Below are 24,704 nucleotides of genomic sequence, written 5' to 3' on the forward strand. Positions count from 1 at the left end.
CCTGCATAATGACGACACCTGTTGACATGCCAGCGCAGACACGGGAAATTTCACAAGGCTCCACCTCTGAGGAGCTACATGCAAGCAATGGCCACATGAGAGGAATAATCCATCTTCTCTAAGCTCTAGGGATGTGTGCACTGATAGGTTATCCAATCCTAAAACAAGTGGTCAGCTCTAAACACATGTACTTAAGAACACCATAAAATGGGCTCAGGAGGATGTGTGTGTGTGTAAAGAAAAAATTATAGAAGAAGTCATGAACTTGAAAAAGAGTAGTGGGGAGAGAGATGGGAGAAGTTAGACGGAGAAAAGGGACTAAAAATTATGTAAATACAGTATTCACCCAGGAGAGATTTTTTTTTTTAATCTACAAGAAGTTGAAGTTAAAAAAGCATAAAACACCAAATGGAACAAATTCTACACTCACGACCTAGATGGGTTTCTATTATTAAGGATTTCAGTAATGTTGTTGTGCATAAGGATTCCTTGAAGCATGGCAGTTGTATGTGCATATAATGTGAGATGGGGAGTTTTCTCTAAAGGCAAAATAAAAGCTGAGGGATGTTGTTACATAAAGCAAATAGACTGCAGATTTTTAAAAATATCTACTGTGCATGTGATGTAGCATCATTAAAAATCAGATGGCACAAAATATGATTTATTTAAAAATTTAAGCTATGAATGAATTCCTTGTCCTATCCACTGACCTAATCTTGTTTCCTAGTAATGGCAACAGCTGTCACCAGATGACACCCCTAGTTTTGTGATTTGGGCATTTTTATAATTAGAAGTACAGGTTGGAATGGTGTATGGAGATTTGTGCGATTATTTTAGAAATGTCAGATATGGCAGTTTTGATATAGGATGCCTCAAAAATCAAAATAAACATATAGAGGAGACGAGTTCAATGACCTAAGCTGACTTTTCTGAGATTTAATAACCACATGAAAACAAATTAACGGAGGTAACTATTAAGTATGTCACATTAAAAAGTTTTTAATAACAGAATGATTATATAGCTGTTACGTATTCTGACAACTGCTCTAATGCCATGTACAGGGTAACTCCTTTGAAGCTCTCAGGATGCCTGTAAATACTAATAATATCATCTCACTGTGCAAATAAGGAAACTGAGAGGATAAATAGGGCAATGTGACATGGAGTTACTGGGAGACCTAGGATTTGAACAGCCTGACTTGAATGGTCGCAATAGTACGTTTATAGAACTCACTCTCAGGCCTGTTCTTAGATACTGCTCTTGAAGACATTTCATATGAGATAACAGCCAGATTCTCTTAGCTATAAATTAAAACAAGATCTTATGTTTTGAAAGGTAAATTGTAGAAATTTTAAAATTTTGTAATTTCTCTATTGCTTAGTGCACATCACTTGAACTACAGTGGAAATATGTTTATTAATACTTGAGTGTTTAACCCAAAGTTCACACACACACACACACACACACACACACACGTGCAGGAATGTGTATGCACATATGCGCAATTTTTGTGGTCAAAATGAAGAAAGGCTATTTAATATTATTTGAGAACCTCAAGGACACATATTCTGCCTTTCTTTCTTTCTTTTTTTTTTTTTTTAAGATTATGATAGCTGCAGAGACCAATACTCCAGCTAAGGACCATGCATGAAGAGGACATAGACTCCCTGTTCAAAGGAAGCCCATTGGCTGCTCAGTTTCCAAGTCAGTACCCTAGTAAGGGGCTGTCTCTGACATGAACTCAGTGACCAGCAACTTGATCACCTCCCCCTTGAGGGTGCAGCCTTGCCAGGTCACAGAGAAAGATGAGGCAGCTAGTCCTGATGAAACCTGATAGGCCAGGGTCAGTTAGAAGGGGAGGAGGAGCTCCCCTATCAGTGGACTAAGGGAGGGACATAGGGGGAGAGGAGGGAGGGTGGATAGGACTGGGAGGAGATGAGGGAGATGGCTGCAGCAGGGATACAAAGTGAATCAATTGTAATAAATAAATATATAAATAAATTAAATTTAAAAAGATTATGATATAATTACAACGTTTATCCCTGCCTTTTCCTCCCTTAAACCTTCCCACATACCTTTCCTTGTTCTCTTTCAAATCCATGGCCTCCTTTTAAATTAATTGTTATTGAGTGCATATATGCAAATACATATTCATAAAGTCAATCTGAAACGGCAGAGAATTCTCTTGTCCTAAATCCCATAGTTCCCAGCTGAGAAAGAATATACTATAGTATACTTCATTCTAAACTAAGTAGGCTAGCCATTTTGTGGAAAAGTTGGCACAGAAAAACATATTATGTGATACATCACATCAAGCTAAATCCAATATGCAACAGCGAGAACCATCAAAACAGGGCTGTAATGTAGAAAGTCGCTTAGAAGGTAGTGTGCCAGTATACTAAACTTGCTCACTGAATGACTGAATATTCTGGAAGCTAAAATTCCTAAAGTGACTTGACTTTAGTGAGAGTAAGGTCACCATTAAAATACCCTACATACCTTAGAAGGTGTGCATGGAATTAAAAGGTCCGCACAAATTGCCACCGGTGCCGACATGCTTTGGTTTGCAGTCAGGTGTTCAGCACTGAAGAAGAGGCCACAGTGCATGGCATGATTTAGCGGGAAAAGGAGACCAACCCTCCTGGAGCGTATTCAGGATTAAAGATGCTTTTACTGTTTTATAGAATAAAATTGATTTGTTTCCTCAAACTGCTTTTTTTTCCTTCTGATAATAACTTGCCATAATGCTCTGATCTAGCTAGTCCAAAAACGCTAGCAGAAGACTAAATTTCAAATTTCTAATAAAAGTGGTTTCTGAAAACAACGTTTCAATGGCCACAGCATTTGGTTTTTCACAGCTAATGAGACTAGAGAAGAAAGCAAGCTCTTATTAGTCGCTCCTATTTCTTGGTCATGACTCCTAAATATCTTAAGAAAAATCAAGAAAGGAGAAAAACACCGTCTACGTATCAACTGAGTAATCAAGAAAACAAATTAATGTGCTTTTTCATGCATGGAGGCATGTTCCAAAGTATTCAGGTGTGAAATCAGTAGGACCATTCCTGCTGGAGTTTTGCTTGACTCCTGCGGGACTACCACACTCAGGAGAAACAATTATTTCCCCACAACAGCACTCTCCACTGGTCTGGTCTTAGTCAAGGTTGGGGCTCCTTCCCAACTTGCCGAAACATTTGTACAGATGTTCAAATGTCTGGATATATTGATCAAATCTAAAAAATTTCTTTACCTTTTGACAACAAAAGGAACATTTCTGAATCTTTAAATTTCAGTTTTATTAAAATGTGTGAAAATATTTCTTATTTATTTCACTCCAGCATCGTCTTTGGGAACTCCCAGATAGCTCTGGTTTTACTGTGTTATCTCAGAAGCCATGTACAAAGGGAGTTTGGTTATCTTTTGCAATGCTGTAGTGTTTCCTCTCCTGAGACTCTTGTATTTCTCACAAGTGATTGTCTTTTCCATAAATAATGATAAATGATGTTTGAGTTTTCCCTCCATTCAGGTACCAAGTAGCGTCTGTGACATCCACAGAGTGCCCCAGCACCCTCTTTTACCATCCTTGTAGGTGGGGCTTTGCCTACTTATACGTTGTACTTATAACTCCAGGATGATGATTTTAATGAAGGAAAACTCAGCAGAGAGCAAGTGAGAACTTACCACAAGCATTCAGTAAGCACTTGGCAGGGTAACAGATCTTTACTCCCCTGATAGTACAGTAGAAAGAACAGAAAACTAGACAAAGACCCAAACTGTATCCACCTGAGACCCTCTTAGAAATGAATCTTCCTTAAACGTAAGGTGGAACCTATAGGAAGGAACGGTCTTGTCCACTTGACAGGTTCTAGACTCACCCAGGAGTCCTATCTCTGGGAATGCTGGGAGGATGTTGTTAGATTGGGTTAACAGAGGTGGGAAGACGCGTCCTAAGTGTGGGTGGCACCATCCATGATTGAGTTTCCTGGATTGAGTGAAATGAAGGAGAGCTGACCATGACCTTCCTGTTCTCTATTTTCTGACTCTGGATGCGGTAAGGCTATCTATCTCGTATTCCTTTCACTGTGACTCCTGTTTAATGATTTGACTGAACCCCCAAACAGTGAGCCAGTTCCTTCCTTCTTTAAGTTGCTTTTTGTCAAGCATTTTATCATAATAATGAAAACAAAAAACTCACACTGCTAATCCACGGCTCTCTACACTCTAACCCTAACTAACCCTAACCCTGATGTTTACTGTGTTCTGGATTTGCCTTCTCCATGGTGTCTAATTATCTTTGTATAAAACCACAGGATGCTTTCGTACCTCTGCTAAATGTATCATTTAGCAGACTGAGAAGTGACTTGCTGAGGTAATGGCACAGCTAGGGTAAAATATGGACCCTGGCTAATATTCTAGAGTTCTGACCACTGCAGCAAGTACCATAGTGTGGTGATACCAAGGTAGGTCAGATGCTGCATGTAAACACACGGATCAGTATCCTGATATAGCACGGGAAGGTGATGGGGGTCGAGCAGATACTCCTTGGCTTGAAGCTACTGGTTCCATAAGGCTTAACACAGTAATGGAAAACCACCACAAAGGTGAAGAGCAACAAGGATGGCGGTCTCAGTAGAGATGTAAATGGAAAATACGCAAAGAACTAAAGTTGATGTCAGAAATGTGTGTCAGAGTAATTCATGGGATATTTCTTTTTGGAAAGCAAATCTCTCAGGAATTCTCTTACTTTCTCCACAGTCCCCAAAGGCTGGTCTTCAGCCTTCCTTTCTGTTGTGAAGGTCTACTGAGCACAAGATGTACTTTACAATATCTCTAGGCATGACATGGGTTTCAGAGGCTTCCAGACATTAGGCAACTGAAGAGAGGGAGCTCTGGGTAGTGCTTCCTTAGTCTTGACTCCTAAAGTGGGTAATATGGCCCTTTAAACCACCTAAAAAGAGGATGTGTAAACAAGAATAGAACCTGAGGGAAAAGGCTTTCATTTTTGTAAGCTCCCAAGACAATATGCATTTCAAAAGAAAAAATGGTGACTGTATGAATGAGGTAGATTTCAAAAGAAACAAAAAAAAAATAGGTTAACTTTCAAATTTCATTCTAAGATCTGTGGTAGCATTCTGGAAGGAGGGGCAGTAACTCTCCAGGGAAAGAAGAGAATATGAATTTGATTCAAATATGTCAAAGGCTGTAGTATACTTTAGGTTGATGCACTTTTATATGGGGTGGTAGAGGGGCCATTGTTTTCTGCAAGAATATACCTTCCTAGGACACAGACTTCTCTTCTCTTCCCCTCTTTACATTAGTACAATCCTACAGACGCAACCTTTCTCTAGAGGAAGACATGGGTGATGTGGACTGTGATCTCCAGCTGAGAATGTGGGTCACTGCTAAACATATGCTGAGAAACTGACAGTGGAAGCAAGACTTAAAAAAATATATCAAGCAAGGGATAAAGATGAAGAAAAGATTGGGCAAGGACATGCAGGAGTCAGATGAAGCCTAAGAGAGCCCTGTAAGGAAGCTAAAAACAGTGCTGCAAAATAAGCTGTGTAAAAACCCACCGTCATCCTTAATTTTGTTTGACTGTGGCTGGTTCTGCCAAGGACAGTCAAATCTAATTGTGTTAGATAGAATATTTCAACAGTAAAATATAAACAGAACATTAGTAAAAAGAGAATTAGGCTTACATCTTGTCCATTAAGGCCAGCCAGGCCAGTGTCTCCTTTGGCTCCAGGTTCACCCTAGAAAGAAATAATTTAAACAATAAAAAAATGGTGTATTTCAAAACCCTTACTAAGAAAAATCAAGAAAGCTATGTTGTTTGGACATATATATATATATATATATATATATATAACAAAGTGATTAATTTGTTAATTCCCTTAAAAGAAACACTTATTTAAAAATAAGCAATTCTGAGCCCTAAAATCAAAGAAGTTCAAAGGTTCAAAGGAACACTGCATAAAAATGATTAGAATAGAATTAAAAGAAGGATTATTTCTTTTCTTCTATAAGCAAGAAAGAACTTTCCAGAGGGCAACTTGGCAGTGTGTATCAAGGATCTTAAATCAGCTCCTTCCACCTGGCCCTGTGATTTTACTTTAAGAATGTGTCCTAAGGAAATAGCCAGATGAAAAGCTTAAGGCACCTTACAGCGAATGCAGTGGTATTTATGAGAAACATTCCGCATGCCCAGGAAAAAGAATCCTAGCCAATAAATTACTGCACAGAGATGAATGGACTATGGTAGAGCTACAAAAGTCAGGTCATGATTTGATGTTATGCTTATTTCATACTATAAAATTACTAGTGTCTAAAGAGTGAAATACAAGGAATAAATTAGAAAATCCAGTGAGTATATGTTAACCAATACGTGTATTTTTTTTAAGTGATTGAGCACCCCCATTTGGAACACCTGTATTACATCCCCTCCCCCCAAAGCTTCGGCAATTTTGTGAGAAAGAAGGCAGAAGCAGTGGAAGGATGGTGAGCGGTGGTGTGAAATGTCTGGGGGACACAATACGGTTACCACATCAGCCCCACCTTTAATAGGGGACTACTGGCAGATGGCATTTATCTATATTAGGTCAAAATTGTTCAAAATGGCCATTAGTAACATGGCGGATGACACGTAACAATAGTGACATATTTTTGTTTGACTTCTGGCCAAAGGATGGATATATTTATCAACGTGCCATGTTGTCCTATAGAACAATTCAGTTTCTTAAAAAAATTCTAGTCTGTGTCTCCGTCTATATGTCTCCATCTGCCTGCACATCAGCTTTCTATGGGTGTTGGGAATAATAGTGAGACAAACAAACAAACAAAAAAAACAAAGTGAATGGTTGATGCTTTCCTGCGATTATGAGTGTTTCTCTTCACTTCATGCTTTAGTGTTATTCAATCTTCTTATCAATGGTTTTAGTAGTAATGACATAAAATACATTCAAAATGAAACTCACTCCCCCACCCCCTTCGTGTCTCTTTGTAGTCTGGTATAGTGAAAGTGGTTAGTGCATTTGATAGCATGTGTATATCGTCTGTGTGCATGCGTATAGTGCTTGTGTGTATAGTGTGTCTTATGTATAGAATGCATGTTGTGTGAAGCATGTGTGTAGAGTGTATGCGTGTGCACAGTGTGGGTATATAATGTGTTGTGTACCCAGTATATGTTGTGTGTATATAGTGTGTGAGTGTGTGTGTGTGTGTGTGTGTGTGTGTGTAAGGCATGAACATGGTAGTGCTATGTCTGCTTTGCATCAGTAAGGTGATTTTTTTTTTTACTTCTGTCTTTCTAAATTTATTTCAATGATCATTATCTTAACTTGCAGAAAATACTAAACAAAGCACTGGATTTTAAGAAACAGTACATTAAAGAATGAAGTACTCTACAAACAGAAACACATATGTTTGGTCCTGGTAATCTAAGATTATTAGTATCTAGTGAAATGAAGTATAAATAATCCTTGGAGTATAATAACACACACTCAGGAGCAATAAAACGCACAGCTCTAATTTTCACAGTGAGTGGAGACTAGAATGCGATGAGGATTTTCAGCCTAAATTCCAGGGTGAGGAGTTACTCCAGCGTCTCAACGCCTATGGTCCACAGGCGGCTTTTTGGATTATTAGCTTAAAAAGCTAAAAATTGATTCCTCTCCAGTGAGATGTCTCAGTGGGTAAGGGCTCTTGTCAGTAAGCATGAGGACCTGAGATCCCACAAAGCGGATGAAGAGAACCGTCCCCTGATTCCCCACTTGTGTGCAATGAATGGCGTGCCTGTGTGCTGTTCCCCAACCCACCACGCGTAAAACAAGAATAAACCTAATTCTAAGAATCATTTCCCAATTGTCCCAGACATATTGCAAGTGATCTCATTTTATTGAACTCCACATGTTTTCACGACAGAAAATTCAATTGAGCAGTAATGGTGTAGACAGAGGACATTCTGTATGACAGAAAGCTTGGGAGTTGCGAGTGTGGTGCTATGGGGTGGTGTTAATGAAGTGTGCAAAAGAACTAAAAAACCTGCAGGTTCAAAATGACAAGAGTCCTAGTAAGAGGGCTGGAGAGATGACTCTGCAGTTAAGAACACTGGCTGCTCAGCCAGGGGACTCAGCTTCAGTTCCTAGCAGTCACATGGTAATTCAAAAACGTAATTTAGGTCCAGGGGATCTGGCACTCTCTTCTGGCCTCCAAAGGTATCAGCCATGGTTGTGTTGCACAGGCATACATGCAGGCAAAACACCCATATACATAGAAATAAATTTTTAAAAAGAATCCAAATTACAGAGAAAAAAATATTGATCTACTCACAAAATGAAAAGGTGTCTATAAGACATATAACAGTTGTTAATAAAATGCAGTGAGATTTGTGGCATAGGAAAACAGATAGAATTTCATGGGTACCATCAGCAGCATTTAGAATTCCATTGACAACAAGCACAGTTTTGAGTTTGAAATGATTCTGGGACCAGTGATTCAGTTCTTTGGTACATCATATGCCTAATATAAATTGTATGAAATCCAAGAATCAGCTTCCAGCACCCCAAAGTAGAATGTAATAAAATAAAACAAAAGGATAGTTCCTACAGGATAAAAAATTAAGCACTGTCCCTATTAAAAATATATGTCTCACAAAGACACCTGAAAACTTGGCACTGGATGAAAAAGGAGCAAAGTGAGATGAGTGTGATGATGGTGAAGGTGGTGATGGTGAGAATGGTGATGATAGTGATGGTGGTGATAATTAGCATGGTGATAGTGATGATGGTGATGATAGATGATGGTGAGCTTGATGGTGATGAAGTATGATGGTGAGGATGGTGATTGCGAGGATGGGGTGATGATGGTGATGGTGGTAATGGTGATGATGGTGAGGATGGTGAGGTTGGTGGATGGTGATGGTGATGATGGTGATGATGATGGTGATGAAGGATGATGAGGATGAGGATGGTGATGGTGAGGGCGGTTAGGAAGGTGATGATGATGATAGTGAGGATGGTGGATAGTGATGGTGAAGATAGTGATAGTAGTGCCGGTGATGCTGATGTGGCAATGGTGATGATGCAGCTGATAGGCTGATGAAGTTAACCTTCATCAGGGGAACAGGATGCAGTATGACAGAAAGCTAAAGAATCAGCATGCTACCTTAAACTGATCTCTAGTTATTAAAAAAAATAAAATATGATAAGCACTAACATTGTACATGTGATGAAAGTAAAGACAGGGGATTTTAAATAATATGTCCAAGGTTCCTAACTCAATCCAGGCACCCTGATTTAAAGCCAGCATTCTAAACCTCTTACAATCATTTGTTTCATTTTCACTTATGAAGCTGAAATACAGCACATCTGGATTTCCTCAAAGAAAAGCTGCTTAAAATGTTCACAGTGTGCATCCTAGAAATAGAGGCACCAGGAGCTGGAGAGACAGCTCCGTCTGTTCTCCCAGAGGACTGCTTTCTGTACCCAGCACCAACATCAAGTGCCTCATAGCTGCCTGTAACTCCAGCTCTGAGGGGTTTGATTGCTTTGGTCATTATGAACACGAACACACACACACACACACACACACACACACACAGGAAAAGAATAAACTTCTTTTAAAAAAAGAGATAGATCAGCAGTGGTGGCACACGCCTGTAATTCTAGCACTCAGAAGGCAGAGGCAGGTGGACATCTTTGATTTCAAGGCCAGCCTGTTCTACAGAGTGAGTTCCAGGACAGCCAGGTTACATAGAGAAACCTTGTCTCGAAAACCAAAGAAGAAGAAGAGGAGGAGAAGGAAGAAGAGGGGGAGGAGAAGGAGGCTAGGTTGCAGTGTTTTTATTGAAGGGCATGCAGTTGGCAGGGAAATGATGCACAGTAGAAGTCTGTTTACTGCCGAACTGCATGCCTACCTGTCTGTCATCTATCTCCTCTAAGCTCAGAACTCTTGGCAACTCTCTGGCGTAGGGTGTTCTCTATTTAGAACCATTCCAGGCCTCTTCTCACTATAAGCCAGAAGTCGCCTGTCTTCCTTCCATGTATCCTTGGTAACAGCAAGTAAGAATGTCTACGGACATTCCTAAATATTCCCTAAAGGGTAACACTATTTCCAGTGAAGAAAAAACATTGATATGTTTATCGAATATACCATATATACATATATATGTATATGTAACATGATATGAAACATCTCAATGATCAAAACAATATGTTGTAATAAACAAAAAACTAAATAATAAATGCAATGTGTAGTCTTGCACTTAAGTTAATTCTGGATTGATCAAACAACCACCTTCTAAGTATTAAAGGATGCAAAGAAAGTATAGTTGGATGTAGCAAGGGCTCGTAGGAGACAATGCATCTCCGAGTGTGAAAACAAAATATTCATAATTGAGAAAAGTAACATGTTTGATAAATTACTAACAAACTAATAAGATTAACATAATCTAAATCATAAATAAATTAGAAGAATATTATTTGGTTGCAGATTGATTAAAATGATTCATAGGCAAAGAATTTTCCATATTCATAAGAAAAAGAAGTATATTCCAACTGGCAGTCAAGCTAAGTGGATAGAGGCAAAACACCACAGGAGCTCAAAGGAAATGCTAGATGACAAGTTTGCAGTAAATGGAATCAACTGGTCAAGTCCTATACTGGAACCAGATGATCTCTGTGGCGTCTCTGTTTTAAATTCTATCATTGTTTGTGAAAAAGAAGTGGTGGGTTCTAAATCCAGACAAGAAAAACATACATTCATGTGTTGCATATTTAATAAATCTCAAACAAAAGAAAGTTGAAAATAGCAACCAGCTGCTTCTTTCTTTCCACTGGAGGAAAATGAGTAAGGACAAAACTGTAGCATTAAAAGTTTAATCTAAAATTAAAAAAAAAATACTTACTTTGACATCAGAGAAAATTAGAATGCAGGATGAGCACAAATTGTTTCTTGGTATTTGACTCAGTTTTTAAAGATGAAATATTAAAAAAAACAATGTTGGAAGATTTCTTTAAAATATAATAAACCTTGAAACATTTGACTGATGGGAACCTAAAACCAGTTTTAAACAAAGTATAGAGGATATTTGGGAATTAAGTCCCACTGATGATTTTTCCATTGCTCATTCTTTCATGAAAGTAATCTTAAAACAATATTAAAACAATGACATTCTAAACAAAAATGTAATGCCTCCGTGTAAAAAATGTTGCATGCCTCCTTCTGGGGGGAGTGCAGCCATACCTGCCATACCACAGAGGAAGACAATGTAGCCATTCCTGATGAGACCTGATAGGCTAAGTTCAGATGGAAGGGGAGGAGGACCTCCCCTATCAGTGGACTGGGGGAGGGACATGAGAAGAGAAAAAAGGAGGGAGGGTGGGAGTGGGAGGGGACAAAGGAGGGGGCTACAGCTGGGATACAAAGTTAATAAATTATAATAATTTTAAAAAGTAAGGAAAAAATGTTGCATGCTCAATAGTCGCAAAGTCTTTTAATAGAGTATTAACCCTAAAATGTTTATAAAATAGGTAGTTAGTTATTAATATTAGTGCTGTGTATTTCTATAGATATCTTCAATAACATTTATTTCATATACCAGGAGCTGTGCTTTGTGGGGAATAGACTCTTTTTTTAATGTGTCTGTGCATAAAAGGCCCTGTGCCTGCAGAGATGCCTGAGATGTGGGATCCTCATAGGGCTGGAGTTATAAGCAGTTACTGTAAGCCACACAGCACAGACACTGGGAAGCAAACTTTGCTCATCTGCAAAAATATGCTCTGTAGCAGTTGGAATAAGAATGGCCTCCATAGGCTCAAATATTTGAATACTTGGCCCCCAGTTGGTGTAATTGGGAAGGATTAGGAAGAATGGCCTTGTTGGAGAGGTGTGTCACTGGAGATTGATGGGAGGCTTTGTATTCCCAGTGTGCTTCTCGCTGACTCCCATTGGTTTGGATGGAGATGTGAACTCTCAGCCATTCCTGCCACCATGCAGTAAATTTCCCATCATGGCCTCTAACTATCTGAAAGTATAAGCCCAGTTAAATGCTTTCTTTTGTACATTGTCTTGGTCACAGTGTTTTGTCACAACAGAAAAGTAAGCTAATGAATGTCCTTTACCATTGCTCCATCTCTCCAGACCCACAGTGTTGCATTCAGATCTATCCAAAGCCACCGCATGGTTAGTCTCTTCATCCCTGCTTACTGGTATAGCTTAGAGACTATAAGTAACTTCCATGGCCAAAGAACTTCCATTATTCCAAGTCACTTGTTCAATAAAGGTAAGAGCTCATTAAAAAAACTTTCATTCACTTGTTTTAAGTTCCTTTTGCCCACAGGCTTTCTTTGATTTTTCAGCTCTGGCTGATGGACAGCTGCTATAACGTTTTGTAACTGTTAATGTTCATGTCAAACTCTGTCCTCTCCTCTGTCTTTGGTTTTCTGTTTCCGGGGTTGTTCTGAAGCCAATAAATTAATTTGACCCTGGCAAGACAGCAAAGAAGAGTGAGAGGAATCGATGTTCCTGGTGTATCAAAGGGTGACAAGATTTAGTCCTTTAGCATATCAGCTTCTAGAGAGAGACAATTCCAAGGCCCCATTATCTGGTTTCCTGAGGGGATCTCAACAGCATTTGGCTCCGGGTGCCCTCAATGATAAATAGCTCACAAACATAACAAACCTGAGTTCCAGGCTAGCCAGGCAGGACTATACAAAAAAGCAACAAGCAGTAACAACAACAAATCCAGAAAGATGCAGTCTTTGTGATGATTTGATGACTTAAACATGAAACAGTTCTGGCTGAGGAACAGTTCAACATAAAGCCTATTATTGTCTCCAGTTGTGGCTATCAGTTAACGCAGCTAATTGCTGCAGGAGGAAAACTGCCCAGTTGACATTTATATGGGCACTGCAGAACTCACGACTCTCTTAGGATCAGCCTTTGGGAAATATGCAAGTAGCCAATGGTTACTCATGTTCACTAACGTAGTCTCAGAATTTCCAAGACTCCTTTAACCTGAATTTTTGGAATAGAAACAAAAGAGGCATTTTCAGAATTGTTTCCATAATTTCTGATGATGGCAAGCCGCAGTCAACCGATCTAGCATGGGAAACATGATGGTGCAGGGCATTAGCAAACCGAACACTATAGCCAACCCCTTCCGATCACTCACAACTGCAGTTTCTATATCATAAACAGCAGCGAGAAGCAAGTCCTCTTCAGATTGGTTGAAAAAGGAGGGAGCAAGACGATAGGAATGGAGAAAGAGGGACGCAGAAGGGTAGTCGGGGAGGGGCATCTGTATTTTGTAAGAGGAGTCAGCACAGTGATAAATTCTGGTTAGTGGAACAGAACAAGAGAGTGGTGCTTTGGGGGAAAGCCAAGTCCAAAGAGATGGCTAAGGGAGGAGATGGATGATGGGCAAAAGCAAGACACCAAATGAAACATTAAAGGCCCATTCCTCAAAAGTTACAAATCTGGGCTGACTCGGCTCAGATCTGCACTGGTACAGAGGCACACAGTAGGTCTCCCACAAACCACCATGGAGACTCTTGAATAAAACAATGAAATCTGAAAGAACAGTGTCAGGCTGTCTTAGGCCTGGTGCCCCATGTAGAGTAAATTCCCCAAACTGCCAAATCATCTGTGTAATAGTCTCACCATTTCCAAATTATAGCAATGTCAGCAATAATATTTCAGGCCATTTCCAAAATTCCCCATTTCATTTTATCTTGCTGATGCAGAAAGGAAACGAAACACGATACACATTTGGGAGAAGCAATTTGGTCTCTTGCAGCTGCTGCCTGGTCTCCAGACAGAATGACAGATCCAGGGAATTCTCCGTAATCATTGCAGTCCAATCGCAACTTGGTCCGGGAGCCATCGCTCTCTTTGCTGTCTCTAACTCACTTCTTGTCTAACTAGGATGACTGGATTAGAGAATTTTTCTTTACTGGTTTGAGAACAAAAGTTCCTAAAATACATTTTAAAAATGAATTGCCACTAGTAATTAACAAGACATTGAGCATAAAGAATTTTATGATGGGAAAATCACAACTTTTTCCCAAGCTGTACTTTCTTTATCCATGAACTTGATCTAAGAGTGTTGGCCGGCTCCTGGCTTATTTTGAGCTAACCTCTTGTGAAAAGTGTTTATGAACTTCCCATCAGTTGTTTTTGTCAAAGTAGAAACATCCATTACTCTAAATTCGTGATGCTGAGAACAGTGCTGTGAGCTGGGCAATTCTTTCCTCCGGATTGAAACATTCCTTTCGGAAGGATGAAGAAAGCTCTCCCAGACACTTTTTAAAAAGCTAACAAAACTTACAAGGCTCAAAAAGCAAGGGAAGTTATAGGAGTCCCAAGGCGACTCCCCCAGCTAGAAAACAGTTAACAACTCCTAAGTACTGAAGACTTCTCACTGGAAAGCTTTCCTAAGTCTAATCCCACACTGGAGTAGCCTCTCTGCCCTTGAGTCTCCCATGTTCCTGTAAGGAACCCCAATAAATCCATTGGCTTACCAAGCTAGACTTGGATAGAATAACTTCCTTGTTCTACAATCAGCTCCATCCCTGGGATGAACAAGCACTTGCTCAGGTCTCCCAGAAGACCCACACTGCATAAGTAAGATGAGAAGGTACCCCTAATCACAGAAAAATGTACTCTTGGTGTATTACTAAGGTGAGACTTTAAATAGCTTATTATCATATCATGTATAAAACTGTGAATATGGGACTGGAGAGATGGCTCAGAGATTAAGAGCACTGGCTGCTCTTCCAGAGGTCCTGACTTCAATTTCCAGAAACTACATGGTGGCTAAGAACCGTCTATAATGAGATCTGGTGCCCTCTTCTGGCAGGCAGGTATACCTGCAGAGAGTACTGTATACATAATAAATAAATAAATAAATAAATAAATATTTTTTAAAACTGTGAATACTTTTTCTGTGCTATTTCATCTGTGCTTTTATAACACATATACATTTTAATTAGTTTTAAATATGAAGTTTTTATTAAAGAGTTTATTTTATTGCTATTATTATAAATTATATGGCTTCTCTTCACTAAACATTGAAAAAACAAATAAACACACACACATGCATGCACATGCACACATACACAATTATACATTTGATATTGAAAAAACATTTCCCACTAAATTACATTAAAATTGCTGTAATAAGCAAGCAGGGATACCTCTACTAAACTTTGGAAACATACAATTTTAAGCTCACTTAAGTTGTGAAGTGTTAAATAATCAAACAAATTGATAGCATCACAATTTTATATAAAGCCTTACGCTAAGCACTATGGATCAGAACTAATCTTCGAACTTTGGGGAAGAGGAAACATTGGAAATTTAAAAGAGAAACCACAAAGAGATCCAAGACGGTGGTGCCAGGAAGACACTGTGTCTGAGGAGCTGGACAGAAATGAAGGTACAGCAACCAAGAGACGGAACTCTGGACCCTAAAACAACAGTGATCACGTTTCCCAGGTGAGAGGAAACTCCACAGTGTGGGAATCAGTCGGGTTCTCTCCCAGGTCACCCAGCCAGAACCTGGAAGAGATCCCAGGTTGCAAGGCACTTAGTCACCAGACCAGAGCCACACACCTGCGTGTCCTTTTCACATTCCCAGGCTGAACGGTGGGCACAAAAACACCAGAGACTGGGGTCCCAGTTGCGAGAAAAACCCACACAGAAGGAAGAAAACTGGACTGACCTCAGGTCACCCATGCTATCCCCGGAAAAGGTCCCTCAGATTGGCGGCACACAATAGCCAGCCCTGAGCAGGACACTGCCAGCACAGAGACCTGCTGCATGCCTGGAAAGTTCTGGGGAAGAGGTCTCAGGTTCCTGCCCAGTCACCAGCTTGGAGTCACCAACCGCCAGCACTCTACGTGCCACCCCAAACACCACAGACTGGGCCTTCCTGTTGGGAGAAAACCCCACAGTGAGGGAAACATCTGGCCCTACCTCAGGACACCTAGCTCCAGAACAGTTTCTGCCTATCCACAGGCTCCTGACCCTAGCCTCCAGCTGCACACAAGTTAAAGGAGAGGCCAATAAGAATACATGAAGCCTACAGAACACCCAACAAATTTGACCAGAAAAGAGAATCCTCCTGCCACATAATAATCAAAACAGTAAGTACACAGAACAACAAAAACAACAAAATACTAAAAGCTGCAAGGGAAAAAGGCCAAGTAACATATAACAGCAAACCCATCAGAATCACACCTGACTTCTCAACAGAAACTATGAAAGCCAGAAAAGCCTGGACAGATATCATGCAGACCCTAAGAGAACACAGATGTCATCCCAGGCTACTATACCCAGCAAAACTCTCAGTCCTCATAGACGGAGAAAACAAGATATTCAATGACAAAAACAAATTTTAATAATACCTACACTCAAATCCAGCTTTACAGAAGACACTAGAAGGAAAAATACAACCCAAGAAAACTAACTACTTTCAAGAAAACACAGGAAATAAGTAACCTCACTAAAGCAAAACAAAAAGCAACCAAGCACACAACCTTACTACCACAGCCAACATCAAAATCAAAGGATCTAACAGCCACTGGTCATTAATCTCTCTCAACATCAATGGACTCAATTCTCCAATAAAAAGACACAGACTAACAGAATGGATGCGTAAACAAGACCCAGCAATCTGTTGCATACAAGAAACACACCTAAATCACAAAGATAGACATTATCTGAGGATAAAGGATGGAAGATGATTTTCTAAGCAAATGGACCCAAGAAGCAAGCAGGAGTAGCCATTCTAATATCTGATAAAATAGACTTTCAACCAAAATTAATCAAAAGAGGTGGGAAAGGACATTTCATACCCATCAAGGCAAAATTCCACCAGGAAGATATCACAATCATGAACATCTATGCTCTCAAAACAAGGGCATCCACATTTGTAAAAGAAACATTAATAAAACTTAAACCACACATAGTTCCCCACACATTAATAGTGGGAGACTTCAACACCCAACTCTCAACAAAGGACGGGTCAACAAAACAGAAATTAAACAAAGAAACAATGTCTCTAACAAAGGTCATGAATCAAATGTACCTCACAGACATCTACAGAACCTTTCACCCAAACACAAAAGAATTTACCTTCTTCTCAGCACCTCATGGTACCTTCTCCAAAATAAACCGTATGGTTGGTCACAAAAGGAGCCTCAACAGATACAAGAAGATTGAAATAATCCCTTGTATCCTATCTGATCACCACGCAATAAAGCTGGACATCAACAACAACAGAAATAGCAAAAAGCCTATATACACATAGAAACTGAACAACTCGTTACTAAATGACGAAGAAATAAAGAAAGAAATTAAAGTCTTCCTAGAACTCAATGAAAATGAAGACACAACATACCCAAACTATGGGACACAATGTAAGCAGTGCTAAGAGGAAAGTTCATAGCACTAAGTGCCTTCAAGAAGAAAATCGAGACATCTCATTCAAGCAACTTTATGGCTCCCTAAAAGCCCTAGAAAAAGCCAGACACACCAAAAAGGAGTAGATGGCTGGAAATAATCAAACTCAGGGCTGAAATCAATCAATTAGAAACAAATAAAACAATTCAAAGAATCAATGAAAGCAAAAGCTGGTTCTTTGAGAAAATCAAGAAGATAGACAAACCCTTAGCCAAACTAACTAAAAGGCAAAGAGACACTATCCAAATTAACAAAATCATAAATGAAAATGGGGACATAACCACAGACTCTGAAGAAATCCAAACAATCATTAGGGCTTACTTCAAAAGTCTATATGGAACAAAATTTGAAATCTAAATGAAATGGACAATTTTCTTGATCAATTCCACTTACCAAAGCTGAATCAAGACCAGGTAAATCAATTAAATAGTCTTATATCCCCTAAAGAAATAGAAGTGGTCATCAAAAGTCTCCCACCCCAAAAAAAACTCAGGACAAGATGGTTTCAGCACAGAATTCTACCAGACCTTCAAAGAAGAGCTAACTCCAATTCTTTTCAAATTATTCCACAAAATAGAAACAGAAGAAACACTACCAAACTCATTCTATGAAGCCACATCACCTTAGTACCTAAACCTCACAAAGACCCAACAAAGAAAGAGAATTTCAGGCCAATCTCCCTTACGAACATTGATGAAAAAATACTCAATAAAATACTTGCAAACCAAATACAAGAACACATCAAAGATATCATCCACTATGACCAAGTAGGCTTCATCCCAGGCATGCAGGGATGGTTCAATATACAGAAATCCATCAATGTGATCCACCATATTAACAAACTGAAAGAAAAAAAAAAACACATGATAATCTCCTTAGATGCCAAAAAAGCATTTGACAAAATCCAACATTCATTCATTTTTAAAGTATTGGAGAGATCAGGGATACAAGGCACATACCTAAACATAGTAAAGGCAACACACAGCAAGCCTATAGCCAACATCAAACTAAACAGAGAGAAACTTAAATCAATCCCACTGAAATCAAAGACAAGGCAAGGCTGCCCACTCTTTCCATATCTCTTCAACATAGTTCTGGAAGACCTTGCTAGAGCAATAAAACAATTGAAGGAGAGCAAGAGGATACATATCGGAAAAGAAGAAGTCAAAGTATCACTATTTGCAGATGATATGATAGTATACATGAATGACCCCAAAAATTCTACCAGGGAACTCCTACAGCTGAAAAAAAAAAAACCTTCAGCAAAGTGGCTGGATACAAAATTAACTAAAAAAAAAAAAAATCAGTAGCTCTCCTGTATACAAAAGACAAAAGGGCTGAGAAAGAGATTAGGGAAACAATACCCTTCACAATAGCCACAAAAGACATAAAGTACCTTGGTGTAACCCTAACCAAGCAAGTCAAAGACTTGTATAAAAAAAAAAAATTCCAAGTCTCTGAAGAAAGAATTAGAAGATATGAGAAGATGGAAAGATCTCCCATGCTCATGGCTTGGCAGGATTAACATAGTAAAAATGGCCATCTTACCAAAAGCAATCCACAGATTCAATGCAATTCCCATCAAATTACCAACACAATTCTTTACAGACCTTGAAAGAAAAATTCTTAACTTCATATGGAATAACAAGAAGCCCAGAATTGCTAAAATAATCCTCTACAATAAAAGATCTTCTGGCTCCATCCCTGATCTCAAGCTGTGCTATAGAGCAACAGTAATAAAAACTGCATGGTACTGGCAAAGAGACAGAATGGTGGATCAATGGAACCGAATAGAAGACCCAGAAATAAATCCACACACTTATGGACACCTGATTTTTGACAAAGGTACCAAAACCATGAAATGGAAAAAAGATAGCATCTTCAACAAATGGTGCTGGTCTAACTGGAAGTCTACATGTAGAAAAATGCAAATAGATGCATACGTATCACCCTGCACAAAACTAAAGTTCAAGCAGATCAAAGACCTCAACATAAAACCAGATACATTAAATCGGTTAGAAGAAAAAAAGGGGAAGAGCCTTGAACTCATTGGCCAGGAGAAAACTTCCTGAACAGAACACCGACAGCACAGGCTTTAAGAGCAACAATCAATAAATGGGACGTTATGAAACTGAAAAACTTCTGTAAAGCAAAAGACACTGTCATCAAAACAAAACAACTGCCTAAAGATTGGGAAAGAATCTTCACCAAACCTATATCTGACAGAGGGCTAATATCCAGTTTATATAAAGAACTCAAGAAGTTAAACAGCAACAAATCAAGTAATCCAATTAAAAAACGGGGAACAGAGATAGAGAATTCTCAATAGAGGTATATCAAATGGCAGAGAAACACTAAAAGAAATGCTCAACGTCATTAGCCATCAGGGAAGTGCAAATCTAAACGACTCTGAGATTTCACCTTACACTTATCAAAATGGCTAAGATGAATAACTCAAGTGACAACACATGCTGAAGAGGATGTGGAGAAAGGAGAACTCTCCTCCACTGCTGGTGGGAATGTAAACTTATACAACCACTTTGGAAATCAATCTGGTGCTTTCTCAGACAATTAGGAATAGCGCTTCCTCAAGATCTAGCTATAACACTGCTAGGCATATATCCAAAAGATGCTCAAGTATACGACAAGGACATCTGTTCAACCATGTTTGTAGCAGCTTTATTCGTAATAGCCAGAAGCTGGAAACTGCCCAGATGCCCCTCAGTTGAGGAATGGATACAGAAATTGTTGTATATCTATACAATGGGGGTAATTAGATAATTAAATTCAAGAAAGTGTCTTCTTACAGAAATATTACAGCTTATAAATAGAAGGAGTAATAAAGTAAAAATATCCCCGGTTTTGCTGCCCTAAAAAAAAAGAGAGATTGGGTCTAGGCATTGGTGGGAAATAGCTGTTACACACAGAGAAATGTGTTTCAAGGTGACTAGAGAAATGCTTCAGCTATACAAACATGGGGAGGGAAGTTCAGATCCTAGCACTCATATTAAAAAATAACAACAAAGCCCTGTACGAGGTGCATACCTGTGGTCTAAGAGTTGGTGAGGCATAATCTGGCAGACTCCAGGTTCTGCTGGTCAGTCGGCTGAGCTAAAAGCCAGTGACCTCCAGCTTCAGTGAGCGACCTTGCCTCAAAATATAAGGTAGACATCAATGTGTCCTCTCGGCTGCACACACGTACACACACACACACACACACACACACACACACACACGAGTTGAAGATGGAATGGAAAAGCTCAGTAACTCAACTAGAAACCTCAAAGGAAAGCCTAACAAGTGGAGTGAATTAAGCAAAAGACAGAACATCAGAACTCTAACCGAAAGTAGAAGGTATAGACCAAATAAGTGACTATGTATATATACATATATATAAACATACATACATATTTCCTATGGAGGAAAGGAAAATAAAGGAAGTGTGGAACAGCAACAAAAATCACCAAACCTTTGAATGAGAGGCATAGATGGGGGAGGAGAATGGCAAGTCAATGGCATAGACCAGATCTTCCCCAAGATCACAGAAGAAAAGGTCTTTCAAACTAAAGGAAGAAACACCTATTCAGGCTCAAGAAACACACAGAACATCAGATAGACTGCACCAGAAAAGAAAAATCCCCATTGCATGTCATAGTTAAAACACTAAGTATACATAACAAGGAAAATGTAGTGAAAGCTACAGGAGAAAGAGCATACGTCACATATAAAAGAAAACTGATCAGAATAACTTGATTTTTCTTTGAAATTTAGAAGAGCCTGAAGCAATCAATGTGTTCCAAGTCCTAAGAGACCAAGATGGCAAGTCTAGACTAATAGACCAAGCAAAACTATATGCTATAATTGAAGGAGAAAGATAGTTTCCATGATATAAGCAGCCTTAAAAATTTAATATCTTCCAAACCAAACCTAATGAAAACAGAAGAAAAAGGTATCAGAATGAAAAGAGGAATGAGCATAGCCGGGAAACTGTGGGAAAAAAAATATGAAGCCGTAATTATTTAAACACAGTATTCTACTGAAAACACATGAGCAGCAAATTTCAACATGATGACTGCAATTAACACACACATTTTAATCATTACTTTGAATATCAGTGGCCTCAGTTCTCCAAGCAGAAGACATAGGCTGACTGAATGGATTAAGAAACAGAATCCATCTGCGTGTGCATGGGTGCACCTGTGTGTGTGTGTGTGTGTGTGTGTGTGTGTGTTTCAAGAAACACATCTTAACTTTAAAGACAGACACTACCATATAATAAAATAATAAATGAAATTATTCCAATTAGATGGAACCAGGAAGCAATCAAGCATCATTATCCTGGTATCTGGCAAAAAAAAAAAAAAAAAAAAAAAAGATTTCAAACTAAGACTAATCGGAAGAGATAAAGAGGGACACTTCATTCTAATCATGGGAGGAGTTAACCAAGAAGACACAACTATACCAAACATAAATGCACCAAACTCAGGGGTGCACAATCTTACTTTAAAACAATCTACTGCTGGAACTAAAGACATAGGTCAGTACCAACCAATCCACTAACAGTAGCTGATCCCAATACCTAACAGTAGGTGATATCCAAGAGATACATCACCCAGACAAAAAACATTAATGGATAAATATTAGAGTTAAATGACATCGTACTTCAAATAGATAACTACAGCATACTCACCAACAAAGGACACTGATTCTACTCAGCAGCACATGGAAGCTTTTCTGAAACAGACCACATCCCGGGACACAAAACAAATCCTTACAAATTCAAGAAGACTGAAATAACTCCATACAGTCTATCTGACCACAAAGTAATAAAATTTAAATCGACAACTAAAAAATCTCTAGTAAATAAACAAACTCATGAAGATTAAACAACTTATTGCTGATTGATAAATGTGTCAAAGAAGAAATGAAGAAAGGAAAAAAAATTTCCTGGACCTAAATCAAAAGGAAAATATGACACAATGAAACCACTGGGACACATCAGATACACTGTTATGAGGGGGAAGTTAAAGTGCCTACATTAAAAAAAAGTCAGAGTTCCAATCTTAATGATGCAACTCAAAAATCTGGAAAAAGAAGAACAAACCAAATTTAATCCTAGTCAATTATGTGAATACAAACATAACTTTGAGATTTCATCTTACTAGGCTCAAAATGACAAAAATCCACAAAACAACTGAGAACAAATGTGGGGAAAATGGATCCCTCATTCACTGTTGCTAGGATTGCAAAACCCTTGCAGCCACTTTGCAAATTGGTGTGGAGAATTCTCAACAAGCTAAAAATAAATCCACCATCTGACCCAGCTATACCACTCCTTGGCATAAGGCCAAAAGACTCGACATCCTATTCCGCAGACACTTGCTCAGCCAAGTTTATATTACAATCTCAAAAGCTAAAGAAATAATTAAAAAACAAGAGACATATTTCTAGATGCAGTTCCCCTGCTCAAATAATTTCACTGAAGTCTCACCTAAACTCCCTTTAGGGAAAGACAGAAGCAGAAGGACAGAGTGTGGAAATTTTTTTCCAGAACAAATAGTTACTGATTCTTTAACAATTAAGGTACTGAAAACCAATACCTAGAGCTAGGGCAAATGACAGAACCACAGACACTTAAGAATAGCAGCAGGGCAAACAGGTGGAATGTATGTGACTGACTTGAGTAATGACTGAAGCAAGTTGTTAAAATACACTTAGATTTTTTTTTCTAATTTTACTAACACTCTCAGTATCAAAACACTAGTGATATTGAAAATTGTTATTTTCAGATATATTCAAAGTTTCGCAATGTTATGTTGGTCATGCACTTATTATTTAGAGATTCATCCACACTAAACTGCTTATGATAAAGCACAAACACAGACATATGACACACACATTATTCCGCACCATATCAGACCACACCACACTCTCACACACTCTGTGAGGTTTGCCTCAAAATAATACTAAACGCTGTCTAGCTGAAACAAGGCTGACATGGACAGACGTCAGTCCTATGTACAGGAGGGATCACCATCCAACTTTCTAATTCGGTATTTGTTTGAAATTGTCTGAAATAACTTCATTCCTGTCCCTTTATTCATTTTTAAAAATACATAAATAAAGATTATAAAATAAAGATAAATGCAGTGCATTTCGCGTGCCCATAAGTAGAGATGTGCTGGTTTTACACATCCATTGCTAAGCTTGCTGATGCCTGTCTAAGAATTCCTTCAGTAAGCCAGAGACCTGGAAACAAAGGCAAAGACTGCTCTTTTGCAAATCGTGTGTGACATTTATATAAGATCTTGTATGCCCTGGAGTGTTATAGCTCGGTTTGAGGTACAGCTATTCCCAGTTTTCTGAGAAAGCCACAGACTGATTTCCAAAGTGGTTGTATAAATTTGCACTCCCACCAGCAAATGGAGGAGAGTTCCCCTTTCTCCACATCCTCTCCAGCATGTGTTCTCACTTGAGTTTTTGATCTTAGCCATTCTGACAGGTATAAAGATCAGACCTCTACTCTTGCCTGATGCATCTAAAACAAAAAGGGGGAACTGTAGAGAGCTGCAGAATGCTATGCCTTAAAGATGGAGCTGGTTTCCGCCTTCCACCTTCCCGATGGTGAGTGCTCTCTGTCAGGAACAACTCCACATTTGGCTAAGGCCGAGGATCTGGCTTGCTTCCATGTATGTGGACCTATCTGCATTGCCCCCGTGGCACGCCTGGGTTGGCTACCCAGAGGCTATTTAAGCTGTGGGCTGGCTTTCCCCGGGGTCCGAGGATTGTTCAAGGTTCCTGAATAAACTGCATTGAAAAAAAAAAAAAAGATAGAATCTCAGAGTCGTTTTGATTTGCATTTCCCTGATGACTAAGGAAGTTAAGCATTTCTTTAAGTGTTTCTCCACCATTCGAGATTCCTCTATGGAGAATTCTCTGTTCAGCTCTCTCTCCCATTTTAAATTGGATTATTTGGTTTGTTGATATTTAATTTTCTTGAGTTCTTTACATGTTCTGAATATTAGCCCTTTGTCAGATGTAGGATTGGTGAAGATCTTTTCCCAATTTGTAGACTGCCATTTCATTCTTATTGACAGTGTCCTTTGCTTTACGGAAGCTTTTCAGCTTCATGAGGTCCCATTTAATAATTGTTAATCTTAGAGCCTGAGCTGTTGGTGTTCTGTTCAGGAAGCTGTCCCATGCGACAGTGAATTCAAGGCTTTTATCCACTTTCTCCTCT

The 24,704-nt window shown here is 39.0% G+C and overlaps 1 protein-coding gene across 2 annotated transcripts in view; it reads right to left on the minus strand.

The window, feature by feature from the left end:
* The window catches only part of Col19a1 (collagen type XIX alpha 1 chain), a 324,630-nt gene that overhangs the window by 193,300 nt on the left and 106,626 nt on the right, over positions 1 to 24,704 (minus strand). For both annotated transcript variants that reach the window (XM_060369802.1, XM_060369801.1), the window contains exon 11: positions 5,701 to 5,754. In XM_060369802.1, coding sequence (XP_060225785.1) covers positions 5,701 to 5,754 — 54 coding nt within the window. The remainder of the gene's footprint in view (positions 1 to 5,700; positions 5,755 to 24,704) is intronic.

This window comes from Meriones unguiculatus, chromosome 16, assembly GCF_030254825.1.
Source record: "Meriones unguiculatus strain TT.TT164.6M chromosome 16, Bangor_MerUng_6.1, whole genome shotgun sequence".
Taxonomy (NCBI): domain Eukaryota; kingdom Metazoa; phylum Chordata; class Mammalia; order Rodentia; family Muridae; genus Meriones; species Meriones unguiculatus.